The sequence below is a fragment of the Microcaecilia unicolor genome, chromosome 3 (genome assembly GCF_901765095.1).
Source record: "Microcaecilia unicolor chromosome 3, aMicUni1.1, whole genome shotgun sequence".
Lineage (NCBI taxonomy): Eukaryota > Metazoa > Chordata > Amphibia > Gymnophiona > Siphonopidae > Microcaecilia > Microcaecilia unicolor.
The window spans coordinates 11,738,411-11,759,000 of record NC_044033.1 but is presented as its reverse complement, the minus strand read 5'-3'; the positions used below and the strand labels follow the sequence as shown (position 1 = coordinate 11,759,000).

The 20,590-nt window shown below is 43.8% G+C and overlaps 1 protein-coding gene across 1 annotated transcript in view; it reads left to right on the top strand.

Moving 5' to 3' along the window:
• The window catches only part of LOC115465345 (lactoylglutathione lyase-like), a 67,946-nt gene that overhangs the window by 19,340 nt on the left and 28,016 nt on the right, over positions 1–20,590 (top strand). Inside the window, exons 4-5 of the mRNA XM_030195772.1 lie at positions 3,877–3,941; positions 7,860–7,949. Of these exons, the coding sequence (XP_030051632.1) occupies positions 3,877–3,941; positions 7,860–7,949 (155 nt within the window). The remainder of the gene's footprint in view (positions 1–3,876; positions 3,942–7,859; positions 7,950–20,590) is intronic.

Sequence of the window (20,590 nt, the reverse complement as noted above, 5' to 3'; positions counted from 1 at the left end):
CATACAGTTATCGCGGACAAGAATTTGGTGATATAAAGGCTGGACTATGGTTTATTGTAAAGTTCACAGCACAACCCACAAGGCAAAATGTTTGTTGTACCTTATATTTCCTGACCCACTGTGAGACCACCTAGGCCATACTCTTGTCCAGCCTGACATGAAGTTAGCTGGGCAATGAACTTTGGGCTAACCAGCGTAGAGGGTCAGACACAACTGAATAACTTCCTGAGGGATCATCCTGCCTTACTGTCAGTTGGCTTGGCAGGCTAATGAGTGATAGAAACATGATGGCAGATAAGGGCCGAATGGCCCATCCTCAGGAACCACTAACGCTTCCTTTTCCTAAGAGATCCCATGTGTCTGTCCCATGTTTTCTTAAATTCTGACAGTCCTAGTCTCTGCAACCTCCACCGGGAGGCCATTCCATGCATCAACCACCCTTTCTATGTAAGAGTATTTTCTCAGATTCCGCGACAGCCTATTTCCTCTTAACTTAATCCTATGCCCTTGGTATTTAAACATCTCTGTCATATCTCCTCTCTCCCACCTCTCTTCCAGCGTATACATGTTGAGGTTCTTAAGCCTGTCCCTATATGCTTTATGACATAGACCGCTGACCAATTTTGTAGCCGTCCTCTGGGCCGAGTCCATCCTGTTTTAAATCTTTCTGTTGGTGCAGTCTCCAGAGTTGCACAAATGGGGCCTCACTAGACTTGTACAAGGCCACTATCATATTTTTTTTTCTTTCCCTGTTGGTTATCCCTCTCCTTATGCACCCAAGCATTCGTCTGGCTTAAGTTCATTAGAAACAATCACCCCACCAAGTCTCGCTCTTCTTTCGTACACAGAAGCACTTCAGCCCCCTTATACTGTACTTTTGTGACCCAAATGCATGACCTTGCATTTATTAGCATGAAATCTTAGTTGCAAATTTTTGGACCATTCTTCAATCTTCGCTAGATCCTTCCTGATGGTATTCACATCTTCTGAGGTGTCCACTGTATTACAGAGTTTGGTATCATCCACAAAGAGGTAAGCGTTAGCAGACAGTCCTTCTGTAATATCACTCACAAAGATGTTAAAAAGATCCAGCCCAAGGACTGATTCTTACGATACACCTTTTCCTCAGAGCAAACTCCATTTACCACTACCCTCTGTCTCTTTCCACTTAACCAGTTCTTAATCCAGTCAGTCACTTTAGGTCTCATACCAAGGGCATTCAGTTTATCAGTTGCCTGTGAGGAACCATGTCAAAGGCTTTGCTAAAATCAAGTACACCACATCTAGTTCCCCTCCCTCATCCAACTGTTTGGTCACCCAGTCAAAGAAGTCAATCAGATTTGTCTGACAAGATCTGCCTCTAGTGAAACCATGCTGCCTTGGGTCCTGCAGTCCATTCGATTTGAGAAACCTCACAATCCTCCGCTTCAAAAGCGTTTCCATTAGTTTACTCACCATTGAGGTCAGACTGACCAGTCTGTAATTCACAACCTCCTCCTTCTGTTCTTGTGTAGAGGGAATATATTCACTTCCAGTCTTCTAGGACCACTCCAGACGCTAAGAAAGCATCGAAGAGGCCAGACAGTGGAGCTGCCAGATCTGAGTTCCTTGAGTACCCTCTGATGTATATCATTAGGTCCCAGCTGCTTTGCAGTCACAATCCCGTCCTTGTGAGCCATAATGTCTTCATTCATGTTGACATTAGCATAAAATTTTTAAGGGACCTCACATTTCCTGTGGAGTTCCTTCAAACTCCCTTCACTACTGCTGGCCACAGACCTCCTACTTACACTATTCCTTCCACTCCTCCCTCCTTCTAATAGCAGCCACTCCACAATTCCAACCACATCACTTTCCAATGCAGAGTTGGGGTGAAGAGAACCCCTCTAGCACCCTCACAACAATGCAAAACTATACTGCATGGGAGGGAGAAAATTATTGTAGCAGAGTTTATCCACTGCACTGTATGTGCATGAGTGAGTGGGCAAAACTGGGACATAAGCATGTTCCTGTAGTGTTTTTAAGCCCTAAAACTTTTGAATCAGTACTTGTTGTACTTCCTATCTGTTTACACTAAAAGTAAATGGAGAAGCTAAAGAGAGTAAAAAAAAACCAAAAAAAACCCCTACAATCTTTGATAGTACAGGATAGCAAAGGGGAGGGATAGCGTAGTGGGGGATTTCAAGACTTCACTCAAGTAAGTGTCTTATGATTACCCACAGATATTTTGAAATGAGTAGTGATTGCAGAAGCCCGATAAATGAATGGTGATGCACCTACTTGGAGGCGTCACTGAAAAGGAAAGTCTTTAGATCGGCTTTAATTTGTCTAGGGAGGTCTTAAGTCACAGGTATAGTGGGAGGGCGTTCCACACTTAAAATGGAGTTCTGAGTGGTACCGTATCTGATCTTTTCTAAAGGAGGGGATTATCAGGCAATCTTGGTTGGTTGATCTAAATTCTTGTGTAGGAGACTAGGGGATTAAAAAGTGTGTGGAAGACATGAATGGTGGACCTTGTATACAAGTAGTAATGTTTTTTATATGTGATCCTTTTGGGAAGGTGGCAACCAATGTACTCTTGAGTAAAGAAGTCACATGATCGCATTTCCTTGCACTGATTGCGTTTTATGGCTGTATTTTGCATAAATTGTGTATAGATATATATATGATATGTCCATGATACTCAGACCTTCGAACAATAATGGAAAGAATGGAAAGGAATGGTTGAAAATAGGCTAGATCAGACTAGGGGTTTGTCACACCAAAGTTTCCAGTGAGGTGTTGTGCCAATTGAGACTGCAGCTTCATGTGGTAACTTGAGAAAAGAGAATCCCACGTCTTTAAATAGTGTCATGATCCATACAAACAAGTCTCAATAATGGCCGGGTCCTTCTTCCTTGTATCTTTTACACTTGGGGTGAAAAAGATACATTGGTAATGATCTCCAATTTGGAGCAGTACTTTTTGAGAGTGTTACAACCACTACTTCCTTGTGTACTTTATGTGTGGATGAAGTATATTCTCCCGTTTCCTACAACCAAGAACAGCTTTTCCACCATGCAGTGGGGTATTCACATTGTCAGCTCCTTCTCTGGCCAGAGCAAGGAAAATATGTAAATGAAATCTTTTCACAATCACTCTACTCTTTAGACAGCTGAGCTTGGTTGAGGAGTTCACTATCAAAAACTGGCTCCTTTTGTTTGTTTTATCAATCGGAGCATAGTCTTCACACCCTGAAGGTGGGGGTGATAGGGGTTGGGCCCTTACTACCAAGTTCCAGCAAGATCTATGTTCTTTTCTCTTAGCTGAGGACTGTTATTGTGATGACAGGGCTAAAAAGTAAACCATAAAAATATAAAATGGAAGAAAGTCTAAGTAACTGTTATTTATTTATTTCTGACATTTATATCCCACATTATTCCAAACAATTTTTGAGTTCAATGTAGCTTACAATAAACAAACAATACAGGATACATAACAAACAATAATGCAAAAGAAAGTAATTTGTTGTAATAATCCAATTATTGTGATGTAAGCTGCATTGAACCAAACATGTTTTGGAAAATGTGGGATACAATAAAACCGAATAAATGAAATGAAATAAATCTGGTTCTGTACCTCTGGTAGAGGCTAGTACAGAGGGGTTGGTGAAAAATGCTGAGCTAAAAACAAGTTGAGCAAGGTTTTGTATATGAGATGCTTTATATTTGGTTAGTAGCATTGCATTTTGTATGGCATGAGTAAAATTTAAAATAAATGGTAGTTCGGTAATTAAACCAATATACTTTCAGAATTTATTCTTCATGTATTTAGTTTTACTTTGTTGTTTTGCATTGATGTTTTTTTTTTTTTTTTTAATCTTTTTCCCTTTGAAAGCAATTGGGGTACAGAAAACGAAGAGAAAGGATACCATAATGGTAACTCCGACCCCCGAGGATTTGGTATGTGGTCCAAGCTGTAGTGAACAAGTTTTATTTGCACTGTGTTGAGAAATATCATGTACTAGACTGAATTAAATAGGTTCGGGTTCGGTATAACAACTAAACTGAATCTAAACCTGAACCTATTTACTCCATAAAATGCAATTACCAGAGTTTTCTTCTTCTAACGTGGTAGTTTCCTATTAATTCTCAAAGCAAGCACTGAGTTTGACAAAAGATAGCAAAAGACCTGTAAATCTGTTGCTTGCACGTATTGTGAATTTATATTCAATTAATTTAGGGGCCCTTTCACTGAGGTGCATTAGACTATTAATTTATAGTTTAGCATATGATAACAACTAACACACATACGCTAACTGCTTTTGCGGTATTTTTAAGGTTACCATACGCTATGTCATGTGTTAAGGAATTTTTGTTTCTGGGGCAGAACTAGGCACAAAATAGGAAAGGAAAGTGCACAGCAATTAATGAACTGTACTTACTGTGCTCTGATAAGCGCAGTTAACAAAGGACCACTTAAGTCTCCTAAATAGTAGGCACTAACCCCTGGATTCTATATATGGCGCCTAGATTTGTGCGTCAAAATTTGGGCGTGGTCCCGAGATGTGGGCATGCAAATTAATTGGCTAACAAGCCAATGAATGTTAATATTTCAAATTCAAATCAATTCTTGTATACTGCTAATATCCCCTTTCCAGAGTTTAGTGCGGTTTACATTCTAGGTGAGACAAAAACAGAGAATGTCAAATGAAACAGAGGTTGATATGGATAGTGTATTAAACGGTCTTTGGGAAGAGAGGCTTTTAGGCTCCTTCTGAAGTTAAGGTAGCTATTGACTGTTCTAACAGTAATAGGTAAAGATTTCCATAATGTAACTCCTAGTACAGGGAATAAAGAGTGATGAGTGCTAACAACCATTATTGATAATTGGCATGCATTAACATTTACACATCTAGCTTCATGCTATTCTATAAAGCATAGTGTCTAATTCTAATGGCTGTAACTGAAAAGGGGGAGCGGCATTGGCATGTCGGGTGCATTCTGAAAAGTAATGCATTCTCTTACAGAACACTGCCTCAGCGCGCCTAACTTGGGTCCCAGCATTTATCCCAGGTTTCAGCAGGCGACAAAAATTGGGCAGAGGAATGGGCACTAACTGTGATTCTATAAAGGTTGCCTTCCCTTATAGAACTGCGCTTAGTGCTGTGTTTTTTTTCCTGGTGCCAATTTTTGAGGGTAGCTTATAGAATTTCCCCTTAACCCCTGGATTCCGTATAGCACCCCTAGAGTTACGTGTGGTTCTGCGCATAAGTCTAGGCGTATTCTATACTCATGTAGATTAATTGTTTTAACAAGCTGTTAACAGCTCTTAAGCAACAACGAGCACTAATTGGCAAAAATTAGAATTTACGTGCGTACATTGTTAAGCCTATTCTGTAATGTACTGTGCCTGAATTCTAATGCGTGCAGGCAAAAAGGGCCGTGTTTAGGGGCATGGAAATGGTCGTTTTGTGGGTATTCCAAAATCTATGCGTGTTATAAAATATGGGCCAGTGCACGGAAATCTACATGCAGGGATTTACATCAGCTTTTTGTTGGTGTAATGGATGGGCGTAGATTTACACACACGAACTACGTCTAAGCGTATTCTAAATACCGTGCGTAGATTTCTGCGCGGTATTTATAATACGCTTAGACATAATCACATGCGTTAACTTTATTTATTTATTTGCTACATTTGTATCCCACATTTTCCCACCTCTTTGCATAATGTAAGGCTCAATGTGGCTTACATTATGCCGCAATGGCAATCGCCATTAACGGAATGAGGAGTACAGAGTATTATTACAATTAAGGTACATAAAATATCAAGTAAATTAGAAGTAAAGGAATCATATCAGATACGTGAGATCTAGGATAAAGTATAACGTTCAATAATAGCAATGTGATTAAAGTAACCAGATTAAAGAGTTCAATGTTGACTAGTTCTGGTACAGTTTTGATGGTAAGTCTTTTATGAAGGATTCTTTTTATAAGTCTCATTGAACAAGTTAGTCTTCAGTAACTTCTGGAAGGCTGTCAGATCGTGCGTTGTTTTTATGGCGTTCGGTAGTGCGTTCCATAGTTGCGTGCAGATGTAGGAGAAGCTGGATGCATATAATGATTTGTATTTAAGTCCTCTACAGTTGGGGTAATGGAGGTTTAAGAAAGTGCGTGAGGAACTTTTTGTGTTTTTTTTTAGGCACCATACATAGAATCGAGCTCTAAGTGCCTGATGCTAATACAACTTTAACGCACAACCTGCAAAGGAAAATGATTGGACATGCTCCTGACAGTTAGATTTGCAGCTCTTGTGTGTTACTTTTTTACATTAAGCCATGATAACTGCAGTATTTAACACCCTTTAATTGCTTGTGTCAAATGTAATACCTCTGATTGTTCTGGAATGTCATATTTACAGACCTCGCTGATGGTGCCTCCTTTGAACTTTTGGTTGCTCACAGATCACTCAAACCACAAAGCCTTTCTGTGTCTTCTGGTTCTTGGAATGCATTATCTAATGAATTGAGGACGTTTGGTGACCTGCTTGGTTTTCATAAGAAACTGAAAATGTGCTAATTTGCATTTTATGTGTGAAGTTTAATTGTGTATAGTACTTTTTTTATGTAGAGTGCGTTTACCTTTGTGTACATAGGTGTACAGAAGGCATCAATAACCACCACTGCAGTGAATGGCCGAGTTATACATTTGCCCCCTAATTCTGTAACAGTCGCCAAAACTTGTGCACAATTGGTGCGTGCATTTTAATTGAATAATGAGCTAAATAGTGCCAGTTGGCTTTTTAACAAGCAATTGGCACTGATTAGATTTAATTAGAACTTATGTGCATTCATTTAGGTGGGAGTAAAAAGAAGGGGGCACTGAAATGGGAGGGTCATGTGTGGAACAGGGGCATGGTTAGAGAATAAGGGGAGATAGAATTCAGCCCTTAGGGGCGCTTTTATTGAAGTATAGTAAAGGTTTGCACTTCTACGCATTAAGCATTGGAGCCGGCTCTGTGGGTGCTTGAGCACCCCCAATATTGAGCAAATTCCTTGATTGTGTCCAAGGAGAGGTCATTTCTATTCGGTTTAGCACCCCTAATAATTTTGAAAAGTTGGCTCCCCTGGCATTAAGTGGCCCTTTTACTAAAGGGTTGGTGCATGCCAATCCAGTACTACTACCGGGTTACCGCAGGAGCACGGCGGTAGTCCCCATTGGGTTGGAAAGAATACAAATCAATGTGAATGAATCCATTGACTAGAACCAGTGGCGTAGCCACGGGTGGGCTTGGGTGGGCCAGGGCCCATCCATTTAGGGCTCAGGCCCACCCAACAGGAGCACACGTTTAGTGGTATCTGGTGGGGAATCCCAAGCTCCACCAGCTGAAGACTTCCCCCTGATGGTAACGAAAACGCTACTCTCCATGATACCGGCACCTGTGCATGCTGAGTTTTCAGGGCATGCCTGCTGCAGACTGCCAAGCTGGAAAGAAGCATTTTCCCCGCCAGCTGAGATATTTTTTTGGGTGGTTGGTGGGGGGGAGGGAGGGGGGAGGGGCACACTTGGTGCCCACCCACCTCTTGCCTAGGCCCACCCAAAATCTGTTGTCTGGCTACGCCCCTGACTAGAACATTAGTGAATGGATTTGCCTCTTGTCTATGTCTGTCTCCTTGAGCACCCCATTTGTTTCTGTCGCTGGCTTCCCTACTTTCTCTGGGATTATTTAGGGCATGATACTCTTTATTCCATCACAAGCATTTGCTAACATCGCTTCCTGTTTTACAGATTTGAGTATATTTTTGCCAGTACCTTGTATTAGTACAGTGACACATTTTATGCATCTTGACATCACCTCACTGTTTTCTACTTGTTCAGGTCACATTGGCCTGGCAGTCCCTGATGTCCATGCAGCTTGTAAGAGGTTTGAAGAATTAGAAGTAACTTTTGTGAAGAAGCCAGATGAAGGTAAATGTATTGTCTTCCACTAGATTACGCCATACGTTTATTTTCAGAATCTAATACTTCAGTGATTGGTTTCCATATATCTATAGATGTTTGAGATTTTAGCATTTTGTACTTAAGAGCTTATAGTGACCTTTGGGGATGTGCACAGTAAAATAAAAAAAAAAGTTTTTCAGCTTTTGAATTTTGTTTCATTAATTTCCGTTAGTTAGTGGGGCAAGTAATTTTGTACTGTTAATAATAATAATGGTATTTTCTATCCATTTCAATGAAATGTGTTTAAAATCTTTTTGGCAGGCATCTGCCAGAGACATTAATCTACAAGACATTAATCCCCAGATTCTCTATAGATAGCCAAGGTTAATGAGACCGGGGCTGCCAAGAGACGGTCGGGCCCAGAGCAAACAAGGAGCCCTCCCCTACCCCCGTTGCCCCTCCTCCGGTATCTTCACTAGCAGCAAGCACAAGCAGCCAGTGACGGATACTCACTGCTCCCTCCAGCCCCACAGCCTTCCCTCTGGCATGTTCCGGCCTATGGAGAAACAGGAAATTGTGTCACAGGGGAGGCCATGCAGCTGGTGCGAGCAGTGTGTATCAGTCACTGGATGCTCGTGTTCGCTGCTGGCGAAGAACTGCTGTTTTTAAAAGGTACGTGGGGGTCCTCAATATTTTTGTTGTTTTTATTTATTTTTACAAAACAAATCGACCAGTACTAGTGCTGGACCTTCCATGGAGGCCGGGCCTGGGGAATCTTGCCCCCCCCCCCCCCCCCCCCAACATCTCTGAACGAGACATTGACAGTCAATAATTGGTATTCATTGCTATCATTTGGGTTTAGGCACAGATCTGTCCTGCACCTATTCTATGAAATGCAGCCAGAGAGGGGTGTGGCCAAGGGAGGGGCATGGGTGGGTCAGGACATCCTCAGAAGTGGATGCGATGTTATAGATTAGGGTCATTTATGCATCCAGCTGGCATTAGTTGCTCACCAGCATTTACATCAGATTTCAGCAAGCAAGCCCAAAATTAGGTGCAAGATTAAGGAAGCTCTGTGCAGAGCGCCCTTTGCAGAATGCTATTTAGTGCTGATCTTCTCAGCGCCTACTCAGGAGTGCCATCCCCCCCCCCCCCAAAGGGAGGCAATTCAGTACAGATTGCCTAAATTTAGGTGAAGGGATCCTGCATGCCAAGCGCAAATTCCATATCTGCTTCCACCATGTCGATGGCTGCTGTAAATGTCTGTGTCTAAATTAGTGGGGTTCCCAAATCTGTCCTGAGGAAACACCCAGCCAGTCATGTTGTTAGGGTATCCACAATGAATATTCATGAGATAGGTCTGCATGTAGTAGAAGTTCATGGAAATCTTTCTCATGAATATTCATTGTGGATACCCTGAAAATGTGACAGGTTTGGGAACCACTGGCCTAAATGTTAGGTGTTGGTATGCTTATAATATAGTAACATAGTAGATGACGGCAGAAAAAGACCTGCACGGTCCATCCAGTCTGCTCAACAATATATGTGCTACTTTTTGTGTATACCTTACCTTGATTTGTATCTGTCTTTTTCAGGGCACAGACCGTAGAAGTCTGCCCTGCACTTGCCCCGCCTCCCACCACTGGCTCTGCTATCCAACCTCGGCTAAGCTCCTGAGGATCCATTCCTTCCGAACAGGATTCCTTTATGTTTATCCCACGCATGTTTGAATTCCATTACTGTTTTCATCTCCACCACCTCCCGAGGGAGGGCATTCCAAGCATCCACCACTCTCTCTGTGAAAAAATACTTCCTGAAATTTTTCTGGAGTCTGCCCCCCTTCAATCTCATTTCATGTCCTCTAGTTCTACCGCCTTCCCATCTCCGGAGAAGGTTCGTTTGCGGATTAATACCTTTCAAATAGTTGAACATTTGTATCATATCACCCCTTTTTCTCCTTTCCTCCAGGGTATACATGTTCAGGTCAGCAAGTCTCTCCTCATACGTCTTGTAACGCAAGTCCCATACCATTCTCTTGGTGCCTAAGTGCTGGTCACACCCCTGACCTGCCCATGCCCCTCCTATGTCCATACCCCCTTTGCAGTTAGCATGCAAATATTTTAGGGGCCCTTTTACTAAGGTATGGTAAAAGGGGCCACGCTTTGAGGCCCTTTGTACTGCAGCGAGTGAAAAGCCTGAAAAAAGGAATGGCCTTACGCTGAGTTTGCACTTACTTGCATAGCCATTTCAGGGGGAGCACTTACCGTAGCCCATTGAGGTGGCAGTAAGGGCTTCTGCACTAACCCGGCGGTAACTGAGCAGTGTGTGGTGCTGCCCCATTACCGCCGGGTAGCCCTCTCTGGTATTTATTTTTCTGGAATTTCCAGCAGTGCTAGAAATGCCGCACTCTGGGGGTGGAATGACAGCTAGAGGCTGCGTTAGGCCTGCGGTAGTTCAAATTTTGCCGTATGGCAAGCCCTTTACCATGCAGCAATCCTTTAGTAAAAGGGGCCCCTTGGTACATAATAGAATACCAAGTGCAGGTACATGCATAGCTGCAAATTAATGACATTTAGCATGTTAATGCAATTATCACAAGTGGTGGTTCTAATTAATGGCTAATTTGTCAGTTAACTTAGTACATAAGTACATAAGCACTGCCACGCTGGGAAAAGACCAAAGGTCCATCAAGCCCAGCACTCTGTCTCCGACAGCGGCCAATCCAGGCCCCAAGAACCTGGCAAAACCCCAAAATTTAATAACGATCCGTGGACTTTTCCTTCAGGAATCTGTCCAGACCCCCTTTAAACTCAGCAAGGCCAGTTGCCATCACTACCTTCTCCGGCAATGAGTTCCAGAGTCTAACTACGTGCTGTGTAAAGAAAAGCTTTCTCCGATTTGTTTTAAACCTACCACATTCTAATTTCATCTTGTGTCCCCTGGTTCTATTATTGTTAGAAAGCGTGAACAAATGCTTCACATCTGTCCGCTCTACCCCACTCATTACCCCTCAGCCGCCTTTTTGCCAGGCTAAAGAGTCCTAACTGTCTTAACCTCTCCTCATAGGGTAGTCATCCCATCCCTTTTATCATTTTTGTTGCCCTTCTCTGCACCTTCTCCAATTCCTTTATATCTTTTTTTTGAGATGAGGCGACCAGAACTGAACACAATACTCCAGGTGCGGTCGCACCATGGAGCGATATAGCGGCATTATAACATCCTCATGCTTGTTTTCCATCCCTTTTCTAATAATACTCAACATTCTGTTCGCCTTCTTAGCCACCGAAGCACATTGAGCCGAAGATTTCAACGTCCTATCCACGATGACTCCCAGATCCCTTTCTCGGTCCGTAACTCCTAAAGCGGAACCTTGCATAACATAGCTGTAATTCGGGTTCCTCCTTCCCACATGCATCACTTTGCACTTGTCAACGTTGAACTTCATCTGCCATTTGAACGCCCAACCCCCGCCAGCCGAAGTCCTCTTCAGCGCTGGTCTCCAGTGCGTTCGCTGATCTGTTTTTGTGAGTCTTGACTCCTGACATCCTGCACGAACGTGGCGGGGGTCCCAAAGGTACCTGGCGGGGGGGGGGGGGGGGGGGTCGAAAGTAGAGGAGGCCAGCTTTAGTGATGAAATAAATCAGTTCTAATGGATAGTGGTTGTGGAAATGATAGAGGCTGCCGTTTGGACGGATGGCCTAGTAGCTTTCCTGTACTGCTGGCCTTTATAACTGTTTGGATATCAGACTTTACAAGCAGTAAAAGTAAAATGTAGATTACTGAAAGAAAAGATCAGTAAAAAAAATATTACAGGGTACTAAAACTGCTATTTAAAAAAAAAAATTTGTGTGTATATCTATATAAATAAATCCCACCTCGAACGTTCTGAAGCTCACTGCTAGGCACTGAAGCACTGCACTCCTGTAGTCTTGGTAGGCTAGGGTATCAGGACCTGTCACCCTCAGTCATAGACCCGCCCTCAGCCACGTCCCATCCGTACATAAAACGCTACCTCAACGTTCTGAGGACAAAAGCTCCTGAAGCCAACTGCACACTCCCTCAAGGGTTCGTTAGTTCATGGTGGTGAAGCCATGAAACTCACCATGTCTGTGTTCCCCGCCCTCGCGTCAAACGTGATGACGTCGAGGGCGCAACACAGACGACCAGCAACACACCCGCCCCCAACCACACACATGTCACTCCCTCCATCCCTCCCACTTTGACGCCTGTCACACCCCTAAGAACCATTTACTCACTCCCCCCTCCCTCCGATTCCAACACACCCCCTCCGCGACCCTTTGCACACTACCCTTCCCTCCGAAAACCCTCCCCCAAACCCTTCGCCTACCTCTCCTCACGACGAACAACTTCTCTTCTCGCCTGCGGGGCGTGCCTTCATGAAGGAGTATCTGTCGTCTCTGTGCGCGCGTCTGGCGTCAGACGCGCGCACAGACACGTCAACAGATGCTCCTTCAACAAGGAACGCTCCGCAGCCCTGAAAAGAAGTTCACCTCTGTCACACTCACCACACGCACGCTGAGGCTTCGGGCCAGCTTCTCCGGACGTAAGGGTGCTCTCCACGGGGGGCAGCCAGTAATGCCAACGGAGGGGGTTGTAATCGGAGGAAGGGGGAGTCTACAACTCGGGAGGCATGGAGGGAGACACGAAGGAACGGAGAGGACCCTTGCTAGCGCCCGTTTCATTCCGTTTGGAAATGGGCCTTTGTTACTAGTATATATATAATTTTTTTTTTTTTTTTTTTACTTAGTATTTCCAGGTTCAGACAACTCTGACTAGATAGTTGTTTCCAATTGTCTGTGTACTGCAGTTTTCATTGTAGATTTATTTAATGTCATGTATATTTTTGCAGTATAAGGTTTTAATTAACATTGTAAACTGTTCTGATTGGTGTTACCAGAGAGGAAGGTATATCAAATTCAATAAAATAAATAAATAACAACAACAACAGTAAATGGGTTCAGCAAAATGCTGTTCCTCAAGTGCTGTACAATCCATTCTTGGCTGATGCTGCTAGAATGGGTGCTAAGGCTATGCCAGGGACGTCCCTCATTCTCTAGCTCTCCCTGAGGGGTGCGATCATGCTTAGCAAGTAGCTTATCCAAACCCTCTTAGTTGTTAAACCTGCTAATGTCTTCTGATTGAGAAATCTCTCATGATTCATTCAGTTCAGTCAGTATCTTTTTCCCAAACCTTCTCCATACACTTGTCAGGAAGGATCGGGGTGTGCTTACTATTGCATTCTGCTGGCTTTTGCTTGCTGGCCACCTGCCCCGCCCTCCGTTACCTCTGCAATGATTTTGTTCCTGTGTGGAGAGGGGTAGAGACAGCTGGTATTTCAGAGTTTCAATGAAACCTGCAAAAATTCTCTTTATCTTGGCTGCTGGACTTCAGGGATTCTAAGAGCCAGCTTTGTGATCACCACCCCTAACGCTGTTCTGGCTCTGATTCTCCAGAGAGACCTATAGGCTCATTTTCAAAGCACTTAGCCTCCCAAAGTTCCATAGAAACCTATGGAACTTAGCCTCCCAAAGTGCTTTGAAAATATGCCTCCTAGTCATCTTATCCTGCTGCTTCTCCCACCATTCCCATGCCTCCCTCTATCAACCATTGCTATTTCTCAGTGAGAGAAAGTTTCTATATATTTTGTAACATGTAAGAATTTTACTGTTAATATACAGCATAGTGTACACACCATACCTGGTATTAGAGATACAGTGGATACTATAGCCAAGCTAGTTAATTTTTGTAGTTGTTGTGGGCCCATAGTGTGTGCCAAACTTTGACTGTCATACCAATTCGGATGGTGTCTCGTGCACCAATTCATTTGGTGTGTAAACTTGAAACAGACTGTCAGTGCCTAGCCCCGCTGTACCGGAGCCATTTATGTGTGCTTTGCATTCTGTGTTTCTACACCTGATAATTTTCACTCTTCTGAAGCCTACACTTTCCTGATGCAAGCTTATCTCCCTGAATTCCATGAGAGAAATGTCATGAATCTTGGACCCGTGGTGAGGGTGGAAAATAGGCGTGTGTGTCTGCTTGTGAAGAAAAAAATCAGCATGGTAAAACTGAGTGACTCTTAGTTCCTTATTTCTTTTCAAGGCGGCTACCGTCTGTCAGGCTCATCAGCCTTAAAGCCCAGGGGCTGTACAGTCAAGGTAGAAGCCAGTCAACAGATGTCCACTTGGCAGCAGAAGGAGACACCCTTTCCCAGAGGAGGACATTGGACCAGGATGGGTTGTGTCCTTGATTAGAAACCAAATGCTGGTCTAGTGGATTCTTTTGGGGTGGGGGGAGGTGTCTCAGGCTGCCGCTGCCAAGTGGATATCTGTTCACTGGCTTCTATTTAGAATTGTACAACTCCCAAGTAGCCAGTCAGGTTTTCAGGATATTCCTAGGTGTACCCCAAGGAATGACTTGGGAACCACTTTCATAAACTGTGATGTCCTTGAAAACAAATGGATATTTGTTGTGTCATTTGAGCCTCATCTACATTTGATCCTCTTAAAGGGAACACACCAAAATGACCTCACTCATCACATTTAGCTTTAATGTTCAAACAAATGCAGATGCCTAGTAGCTGCTTATTTTGGTATTCTGCAGGTTGCTTCATGCAGCATATTACAGCTCATAACATACAGGAATTCTCTCTCCCTAGCAGTTCGTCATACCCCTGCAGGGTCGGTGTGAATCAGAGGGGTGGGTGTATATTGCATATCATTTTGACTTCAATTGGTGCCTTTTTGAACAGATCTTGATTCTTAATTGCTCTATACCTTTGGGCTTTTTTTCTCTCTTTTTTTTTTGTGGGGGGGGGGGGAGGGTTTAGCATTGTACCATTGTATAAACGGTCCTTGGCCATGGGCCACACATTTCATCTCCCTCAGGAAAGCTGATTCATATGCACGCTGAGTCTAGCTAGTTAAGGGTTGTAATTGTGTAATGGCTGGAATTCCCTTCCTTGGATAATGTCTCCACCACATCATCTGCCGTGACCTGATGATTACAAGCCAGAATCTAATCCAGCCCTCTAGCATGACTGCAACAGTTAATCTGGCACATACATAGAGGTAAATTTTCAAAGTCCTCTCGTTCCTAACAGTGGAGTAGGAAGCTAGATGAAGAGGTTTGAAGATTTAAACATTGGGTTGTAGAGGTAAGAAGGGGCAAATTTTAGTTTAAAATTATTTGGTATAGTTCCTGTCAAGGACAGTGTCAAAACGGTTTACAAGCATTAGGATTAGAAATAACCAAAATCAAACAGCATAACAGGGAGGTAAATGAATAGCATAACAATTACAACAAAAAAAAGCCACTCCTTTGCAGAATTAAATGAGAAAAAACAAAATGAAAGGGGGAGCGACCAAAGTGCCAACGAAGGGATATTATTAAAAGGTCACAAACAAAGATCAAGTAAAAAAAAAGAAAAGAAAAACATACAGCCATAGAGATCTATAAACATGATACCAAGACTTGATGCAGTCCTGAGTTTCATCGTGCAGTTCTCCTGCCTCAGGAGTCTGAACTTCAGCTGGACTTGTAAATCCCTTGTGCTGTTTAAAGTCTGATATAAACACACCACCATCAAACAGTGCCCTCCCCAAAAGGGGGGGCATGGGCATTCTCAAAAGATGCATGCAGTGTTGTAGAATTTGGGGGGATCCACACCTAACTTACATGCCAGGAGTGTAAATCCTTGTGACCAACATTTGGTACAGGAATTTGGTGCACAACTCTGAGCAACATTTATAGACTAGCACTTGGCACGTCTTTTCAGCACTGCTATAAGTACATAAGTGGCCAATCCAGGTCACAAATACTGGCAAGATCCCATAAAAGTTCAATACATTTTATGCTGCTTAGCCCAGAAATAAGCAGTGGATTTTCCCAAGTCAATTTAATAATGGCCTATGGACTTTTTCTTTAGGAAGCTGTCCAGACCTTTTTTAAACCCCACTAAGCTAACCGCCTTTATCACATTCTCTGGCAATGAATTCCAGAGTTTAATTACACATTGAGTGAAGAAACATTTCTCCGATTCGTATTAAATTTACTACTTTGTAGCTTCATCACATGCCCCCTAGTCCTATTATTTTTGGAAAGAGTAAACGATTCACATCTCACTCCACTCATCATTTTATAGACCTCTATCTTATCCCCTCAGCCGTCTTTTCTCCAAGCTGAAGAGCCCTAGACGCTTCAGCCTTTCCTCATAGACCGAATCTATTCCTTAACCCATAAATGGGCTATAAGTGAGAGAAATAAATAAAAGAAAAAAAATGGATAGCATTGGTAAGTGTTAGCCAGCCCTTTTGATATTGGCCTATAGTAGTTAGCTAAAGAGGTGTTAATCAAGTAGCAGTGCAGCTGCCTTAGAGTTAAAAGGGTGATTGCCGGAAATGATTGTGAGTCATGTATGATTCTACGCTTTCAACTTGACTGTGCCTGTAGGGGTTTAATTTTGAAAGGTATCTTGTTTTCCCAGTTAGTGTAGCTTCAGCTTTTCCAGGATGGATTTTCAATGGGTTACGTAAGTACATAAGTATGCCATACTGGGAAAGACCAAAGGTCCACCAAGCCCAGCATCCTGTTTCCAACAGTGGCCAATCCAGGTCACAAGTACCTGGCAGAAACCCAAACAATAGTAACATTCATGTAGAACCCCAAAGAGTAGCAAGATTCTAGAATTCTAAAGAATAGCAACATTCCATGCAGAATTTCAAATCGTAGCAACATTCCATTTGGAACCCCAAAGAATAGCAAGATTCCATTCAGAATCCCAAGTACTTAAGTATTGCCACACTGGGAAAGACCAAAGGTCCATCGAGCCCAGCATCCTGTTTCCAACAGTGGCCAATCCAGGTCACAAATACCCGGCAAGATCCCAAAAATGTACAAAACATTTTATACTGCTTATCCCAGAAATAGTGGATTTATTCTTAGACCACTGTACCACAGCTGCTGGATAGGCATTCAGCTTTTCTAAGGGGCCCTTTTTACTAACCTGCAGTAAAAAAAGGTGGGGCTGTGTTTGCCTGCTCGCTGAGGCCCTTTTTACCGCTGTGAGTAAAAACACTAACAAAACACATGGCCATGTGGTAAGATTGCTCTGTCCCGCATTGCCAGGGGCAGAGCACTTAATCCACCCATTGAGGTAGCGGTAAGGGCTCCCGCACCATGCGGCGCTGTTCGATTACTGCCGGCTAAACCCCTGCAGAAATATTTTCTAAATATTTCCACTGGGGGTAGAACTTCCACTGGTGCCCTCGGGCCGGTGGTAGCTCTAGATTGGCGCGCTGTAAGCCCACGTACTTAAAGGACCCCCTAAGCCTTCTAATCACTCAGTAACATCAGTGGTCCAGGAGGGGGTTTGGACACCCCACAAGACAACCAGTCTGTGTAAGAAAGCGGATTGTTGTCCTGCTGGGGGAGTTGGGATAGATTTTCTCAGGAGGGGCGGGGGGGCGATGGGGGCTGTTCTGACTTTAAAGGAGTTGGATGGAGAACTGTCCAGACCTGACACAGACCAAAGAGGGACTTTGTTCTGAGGGGAGGGGGGGAGGATTCTTGTGATTTTCCTGAACCGATTGCTGTTCCAGGACTTCCGTACACTTTTAGTAAAGCTGGTGATATTCTAGCTGAAAAAAAAAGTTAATTTATGCATTTTCTTTAGGCCACAGCTTAGCCAGGTAAAACTGTGTGGTAGAATTGTTTTTGCCAGACTACAAAAAAAACAACTGTTATTTAGTTGACAGGATTTAAGCTGGAAATCCTACTTAATAATGGCCTGTAGGGGTTCAGTTCATCCAAATTTGGAAAGTAAAAATAAAGCGGAAAAAGTCTAAATATAAAAAAGTAACTAGTACAGTACAGTCTCAATTACTGGACATAAACAGAAACTGGACAACTGAAAAGTTGGATTAATGTGGAATACACTTCAAAAGGCCCTCAAAACAATGCCTAAACAAAGGCATTAGAGTCAGTGGCGTTCCTAGGGGGGCTGGCACCCGGGCGGATCGCCGATTCGCCCGCCCCCCCCCCCCCCCCCGGCCGGGTGCACGCCGCCGGGGGGGGGGGGGGGGTGTGCCGCTCACGCCTGTCCTCCGTTGTTCCATGCTTCTTCTCTGCCCCGGAACAGGAAGTAACCTGTTCTGGGGCAGAGAAGAAGCATGGAACAACGGAGGGCAGGCGCGCGCGGCATCGCCCCCCCCCCCAGGAACGCCACTGATTAGAGTTCCCGGTTTTCAAAAATTGCTCTTAAAGCAAAGATTTTTAAATGCAATGACATCACTGGGAGGGTCTGTCAGGCCAGATGGTCAGATTAGCAAAGGTTGGATAATTGATACTGTACTAAGCAAATATAGATCAGTGTATTCCAATCTGAAAAGTTACTTGGAAACTCAGGAAAGAGGAGGCATCGCCAACATCCTCCATTTGTAAGTGTGTGTGAGGTACTTCTGCTCTAAGCTGGTAGAAGTTCAGACTGAAGGAGCAATGGGAGCTGTAAAAGATATTTGATACTATTGAAACATTATTCTTGTGGTAAAACAGAGCTCTTTTAAACCATTTTTTACCGTATTGATAATACTTTCCCAAAGCATTTAAATAACCTTAGCGTGCTTAGAATTTCCCATGGAACAGCTTCTTTATAAAGATAAGCCCATGTTTTTCTTGGGAAATACTGTGCTCACTTTTTAAATATAGGTAGTAGTTATGTGCCAGTCAATCCCTTCCTCTTCCTCAGAGATGCATGCTTATCCTATGATTTCCTGAATTCACTGTCCTTTGCTTGAAGGCTGTTCAGTCACTCGCTACCATTTCTGTAAAGAAATATGTCCCTAAATTACTCCTAAGACTACCCCTTTTCCCTTGATAGAGGCCAGCCCCCCCTCTCCCCAGTGCATTTATATCTTGAAGGTACTGTATTTAAATGTCTATCATAGCAGCCCTAACATGTCTTTCCTCCAAGGTATACATGTTTAGATCAAGCTAGGGGCAACTGGGTCCCGAGTGTGGGGGGGGGGGGGGGGGCGCAGCAGTGGCCCTGCCCCAGGCTTGTCTCTCGGTGGCCGTGCTGTTCAGTTTTTCAGGAGGTTTCTCTAAACAGAGAAGAGGGAACATGTGTCTTCCATCTATCTTTGACCATCCATTGTTATGTTTCAGTCCCATGGCCTCCATAGACAATCTCTGCAATTGGTAGATGTGCTTCCATCACACTGATAACAATGAACCCAAGCAAGTCTTTCTCACTTGGGTCACCACTCTCTCTGATGTCCTAATGATAAAACCCATCTGGGAATGTCATGTTTGGCTTGGTTGGTAGTTTCTGATGTCTAAAGGCTCCAAGCACCATGCTGGATTAAACCAGTCCGTAGCAAGGAATAAATGTAGGCGCAGATTGTCTCTGTTCACCTCTGTCCCACAAACCCAGACTGGCACTCCTTTTCGTGAAATTTCAGTTTCACTAAAAGGACTGTGCCGGATGTAAGGGGAAGAGAGAGCAGGGCAGGCAATGTGGCGGCACTGGAGACCAGGGACAAAGTCCAAATTGTGCCCCCTCCCACCTCGTGTTCTGGCTACCCCTGCTATGGAGGCACTCATTAGGACTTGGAGGACTTTTGCTAGTCAAAAAGGTCCCGGATCGAGTTCGAGGCTTTTCCTCCCTTTTTTGCTTATTATACTTTACAGTTGTAATACAACTTTACTGTTGGGATGTTATGAGTACTTTTTTTTTCTTGTTCAATACATAGTAGTGGATTTTTTTATGGCTTGTGTATTGCCATTTTATATCCCACAGTCATTCTCCCTCCCCCCCCCCACACACACACACTTTTCAAGGTGGGAGGTGCACTAAAGCTGCATCATACCTAACTAACAAGATTACTGTGTGAGTCAAAACCAAACGGCACCTGGAGCAAAAGCTACATAACGTGTTAAGTAAATAAGTTGCCTAACGTTACCATATGAGAGCATTAACACCATAAAGGTAACGGGTCAGGATTGACAGTACAGGTTGGTTAAAAGGGTAAGACACTATGGAGCTCATTTTCAAAGCACTCGGAGGGGGGGGGGGTCCTTTTACGAAGCTGCAGAAAACGGGGTCCTGTGCTGGTGTTGGCACTTGTTCTTGATGCGCGTCGAGGCTCCCCTTTATCACAGCGGATAAAAGGCAGGTCTTGCTTTTTTTTCTCAAGAAATGGCCATGCAGTAAGTGAAGCACTTGCTGCGTGGCCATTTTGGGGGGAGGGGGGACTTACCGCCACTCACTGAGGTGGTGATAAGGACTCCTGCGCTAACCGGGCAGCACATGATGCTGCCGATTACTGCCAGGTACACACTGGCGCTACAAAATTTGAGATATTTTTGCAGCGCTGGAAATGGCGGACTCTGGGGGAGGGAACTACTGCCAGGCTGCTGTGGTAGCCTGGCGGTACTTCCCTTTTAGCGAGTGGTAAGCCTGCATTGGGGTAACCACTGCTTTGTAAATGGGCCCCTTAGACTGACTGATATTACTAAGTGCTTGAAAATATGCCTCCATGTGTTAATGAACGTGAAGAATCAAACATATAAACGGCGAGTGACCGACTCACTCGCAAATGCACAGTAGAGACTTCCCTCTCTGTCCCGCCCCGTCAATATGATGACGA